The 5159-nt window shown below is 47.5% G+C and overlaps 1 protein-coding gene across 1 annotated transcript in view; it reads left to right on the plus strand.

The window, feature by feature from the left end:
• Positions 1–3685, plus strand: part of APCDD1L (adenomatosis polyposis coli down-regulated 1-like) — a 4527-nt gene extending 842 nt beyond the window's left edge. Inside the window, exons 2-3 of the mRNA XM_009998750.1 lie at positions 40–856; positions 2921–3685. Of these exons, the coding sequence (XP_009997052.1) occupies positions 40–856; positions 2921–3685 (1582 nt within the window). The remainder of the gene's footprint in view (positions 1–39; positions 857–2920) is intronic.
• The last annotated feature ends 1474 nt before the right edge of the window (positions 3686–5159 follow it).

Here is a 5159-nt window from a genome sequence, read left to right on the forward strand (position 1 = left end):
TGGGTGCAGCTGATGAGCACACCTGGGTTCCCTGGGCAGAGCAGCCTTGCTGAGCCCCCGCATTCCTCCCTGGAGATGTGGCACGAATTCCGAGACCCTTTATCGGGAGCTGCCATATTCTGGTAGCAGATGCCCAGATCTTAACGTCACCCAAGGTGGGGGAGGCTTCTGCCCACAGTGCTGCTCCCAGCCATGCTCACCCTTCTTCTCCCACCCCCCCGGGTGCCCTGGGGGGCCGTGTCACCCTGTGTTCCCCGCCACGCGCTGCGGGGGGCTCAGCACCACCTTCTCCCCCAGGTGTGAGGTGCGGCCAGGACCCGAGTTCCTCACCCGCTCTTACCTCTTCTACGCCAACCGCCTCTTCAAGGCTTACCAGTTCTACTACTGGGACCCCTCCTGCCGCGACCCCTCCTACTCGCTGGTCATCAAGGGCAGGCTTCGCCTGCGCCAGGCCTCCTGGATCACGCGCGGGGCCACCGAGGCCGACTACCACCTGCACAAGGTCGGCATCGTTTTCCACAGCCAGAAAGCCATGCAGGAGGTGGCCTCCTGGATCAACCAGACATCCGGCGAGGGCTGCAGGGGGTTCCTGCCCCCGGGACGCACCTGGGTTCCCGGAGCCCTCTACGAACTGCTGAGCGCCAAGACCGAGCGCGACTGCACGGCTGCCTTGGGCTTCGCCATGCACGAGCTGAGCCTGGTGCGGGTGGAGAGGCACTACCAGCCCCTGCTGCAGCCGCAGCAGAGCGGGAGCCAGCTGGTGGAGGAGCTGTACCTGGGGGACATTCACACCCAGTGGGTGGAGAGGCTCCACTACCGACCCACCGGTTACCAGCGGCCTATGCAGAGCGCTGTGGTAAGGACCGTGTCTTTACGTGCTGCCTTCATCAGTTCATGGGCTTTGCTAAGCGTGGGTTATTTCCTGACTGGTAAAACTCTGCCTGCCTGCACATGGGCCCCTTCTGTCCTAAGGATAGGTGGGTGAGGTGTAAGGCTGGGGGTGCGAGTTCTCACGGTGCTGCCCAGGTGCTCCACAGCACTGGGGGTCATTTTGTCCCTTACCAGGAGAGTGGAATGGGTGGAAGCTCAGCAAAACCAACATCAGAAACAAGCCTGCCTTGGCATGGGCCTGGAGTTCATGGCTTTTCTTTGGTTCTGTGTTTTCCTAGGAAATACAGTTTCCTGCTTTCCTGCACCAAAGCTAGTGAATGCTTTGAGCTACACACCATTAGAGGCCGCCTGCTCTGTCACTTGTCTTCCTCCCTGCCCTTTCACTTGTGTCCTCCAGGTTGAAAGAGGAGTGAGGAAGCAACATCAGCCATGAAATCATTACTCCTTGGTGTAATGCCATTAGAAGAGAAGTTGCCCTGAATACAAATTATGTTATTACACTGAAATCAAACTTTGGCATAAATAAAACTGAGCAGGAGGCTTAGTTGCATTTTATTTTAGGTTACTTTGTTTCCATGAAAGCACATTCCTATCTGAATCCTAGCTAATCAGTTCAGAAATGATTGAGCAGTGAGATGGGGTGAAAAAAAAGCCTCCCTGAACTTTACCAGATAGAATTGAATTAACTGAAAAAGAATTATTTTGGGGGCAACATTTCCCCGCACCCCAAACTACACCAACTGAACTCTGAAAAGCAGAGCAACACCCCTCTCCCCATCAAAAGTAACATTGTCAAATTGGTTAAACTTGTGTTATCTTGGGCCAAAACCATATATATGAGCAAAACCAGATGGTAAACATAAACACTTTAAAAAGTTAACTTAAAACCAAAGCTAAAGATACTGAAATTCACTCTCTGAATAGAGCACTGTAATTAATCAGCTAACAGCTCTCCAATGGACCAGCACATGATGTCACCACTTGGTGATAATTAGAAGCTGCCATACATTCAAAATAACTTCACAGGACTGGTTTAAGCAAGTAAGATTTTTGGCTCCATGTCTATAGTGGTAATTTTATTGGGCACAGGCTTTTTCTTTTTTTCCTGAACCAGCATCCATGTACTTGCACTAGTGAGGGTTACACAGCTATGTTAGGAATTATTTTCAACTCTCTTTATGAAAATATCACTCTTTTCCCCTGAAATTTATATCTGTTTTAAAGAGACCCATTCTCCCCAAATTACCTTTCATTATCAAAGAATTTCCTGTCTAAGGAGAGCACATATATTTGCCAACTTCTGGGATTATTTAGCCATAATGTGCTGTGTACTGTCAGCACTCATTAGTGTGACAGTAGCAGTAAAGCAAGCTGAAAATGACTAAATTACAGTAGACTCCAATCAACTTGCATGTAAATTACCCACCCTACAGTTAACTACTGAGTTATTTCACCTTGTTGCCTGCGACAGTTCAGTAGAGATCAGCTTGCCTTTTAGAAAATGATACAATTCAAACCCTGGTTATTTAAAAATAAATCAGTTGTGAAAGATGAAGTATAAGAAATAGTTATAAGCTCCAAAAAACAAACAAACAAAAAAACCCACAAAAACCAAAACAAAACAACAAAAAAAAGCCTCTTGGCCTTGGATGTGACTGGTTGGACTCAGCTGTGCAGCAGGCACAGGCAGAGAAGCAAAGCTCAGGAAAGCAGTGGAAACCTTGTAGGGGAACAACCTGGATGGCCCCAGGGAGTGTTCCCTGCCCGTACAGCAGCTCTGCCCTCGCCCTCTGCTTCCTCAGCAGCCCTGGCACACGGCTGCCCTGGCACACGGCAGCCCCAGGGCACAGAGCTGTCTGTTCTTTCCAGGATCCCAGAATAGCAAAGAGCCAGGGCAGCACTTGATCTCACTTAATCTGCTTGAATGTCTTGGGCCAGGTTCATGGCAGTTGAACACCCTGGTGCAGGCAAGAGGAGTTTTCAGCTTTTAAAAATATTCTGAAAGGGTAATATTTTTTGTCTTCTGCAGCACCACATGCATCCTTGCCCAGCCTGTGGGATTATTTACAGAGCTGATGAACACCACCCACCCATCCTGCCCCTCAGAGCCCAGCTGCCAATGCAGCTCAGTGGCAGCTGGGGGAGCACCCACTGCGAGGGCCGACCCGCCGTGCTTTTCCTTACCAGGTACTTCATATTCCATGGTAGCAACCACACCTGGGAAGGTTATTACTATCACTACTCTGACCCACTCTGCAAACAGCCGACTTTCACCATTTATGCATCTGGGCATTACACCCAAGGAATCCCCTCTTCCAAAGTGAGGGGTGGGACAGAGTTGGCCTTCAAAGTCACGCAGGCTCGGGTGACACCAATGGACCAGGTGACTGTGATGATGCTGAACTCCTCAGAACCTGGAAGCTGTGGACTGACAAGCTCCTGGAGTGCTGGGGTGGAGCAGGACATAACACCCACAAATGGATGTTTGGCTTTGGGCATCAGGCTGCCCCACACGGAGTATGAACTTTTCAAAACGGAGCAAGACACGACAGACCACAGCCTGCTCTACGTTGGCGAGAGGCCCACGGATGGATCCAGTCCTGACAGCCCAGACAAGCGACCCACCTCCTATCAGGCACCTCTGATTCAGTGTGCTGGGCCACCAGAGGAATTCTCTAACTATGTTAGTCTGAAATACCTGGGGAGAAAGGATGCTAATGGGAATGAAGCACTAAAACCTTTGTCTGTGGCCTTTTTACTGTTTATATCACTTCTGTTTTTAAGATGGGACTAGTCATCTATTCAGGTACAGCACAGAATGCAGTCTTGGTGCTAGCATGACTTTAGCCTTCAAATGAGCACATCTGGAATCAATTTAACACAGATTTGGAAACACTTTTAGAAAACACCCAACAAGAGTGAACGAAGCCAAGGAGATATGCCTGGCTACATACTGCTTGTCCTGTGGCCTTATTGCCTCATCTCCTCCCTTCTTTGCACACAAGTTTAATGGACTGACATGGATGCGCTGCACATGGCAAGAGACAGCTTGGCAATATGGGGAGGAAGAGACACCAATTACAATTGCTGCTTTGAGCTTTTGACATTACTAAGATTTAATCAAAACCTTGATTCAGATGTAACTCAAACATCCGAAGTACTGGCTGCTGAGTTTCTTTGAAGTTAAGTTCTCTCCCATCATATTCCTTATTGCTGTTCTTGCAAATTTAATCTGCAGAGTCAGTCAGCAACAGACAAGCAGTCAGCAAGTGCTCTTGATAAGGGCACTGTTAATCATACTTTTCTCAGTTCACATTTTTTTTTCTGCAATTTCTCTGTGTATGTACACACACAAAAATGCAACATAGTCTTTCACTTTGTATGTGTCCAAAGCAGCCCTCACAGAGCATTAGCTCCACAGACTGTCATGCCTGACCCTGGTCGTAACAGAAGATACAGTAAAAGGGAAAAAAGGCTTCTATGCATAACAGCTCCAACCTTCAGCATTACCTAACTGCAGAGTCTGCATCCTTGCTGCATTATTCTGGCTCTCCCAGTGCAGTACTGGCCTGCACTTTGGTACATCAGCAATGTCCCCATGTCACTGCACACCTTGTCCAGCAGGCAAGGGAAGCAGAAGGTGGCTTACAAGCCTTCTCAGGCTGTTTCACTGTGGCCTCTCCAACAAGTGTACTGGCATACCAGTTGTTAATCCAGCTCTCTTTTCAGTCAAAATGTCACTTCCAGCCTCATCCCTGTACAGAAGTTTTATAAATCTGCCTTTAGTGAACAATGGGCTGAGGAGATACTGGAATCAGACAATACAGGTCTGACTGATTTCTACTCACAAGAAGGGCAAACTAAGAAGCGTATCACTTAACTTGGAGAAGACCTCCACCCAGTAGCTAAATACTCTCCAGATAAGCCTATATATCTTACTCACAAAGGATATTTTGTTAAACCATCTATGCAATAGCTACCTTCTTAATGCTGTATTTACAAACTTGCAGCTTATACTTAGATAAATTATGGGATTTATAACATAAAAATATTTTTGGGGGATCTGTACATTAAGTAATAATTCAAATGAGATGCTTATTAAATGCATACAATTGTGACATAAATATTGTCAGCATCTTCCCATCTTCCAGGCAGGAGCGAATATCACACAGTAACATTTATACTTGCAAGATGATGCACAAAAAGGCCAAACTTGGCTGCCTTGTGTTTGCTTCTCTACAATTAATGGAGAAGGAAACAAACTTCTC

This window comes from Chaetura pelagica, unplaced genomic scaffold, assembly GCF_000747805.2.
Source record: "Chaetura pelagica isolate M959 unplaced genomic scaffold, ChaPel_1.0 scaffold275, whole genome shotgun sequence".
In the NCBI taxonomy this organism is placed as follows: Eukaryota; Metazoa; Chordata; class Aves; order Apodiformes; family Apodidae; genus Chaetura; species Chaetura pelagica.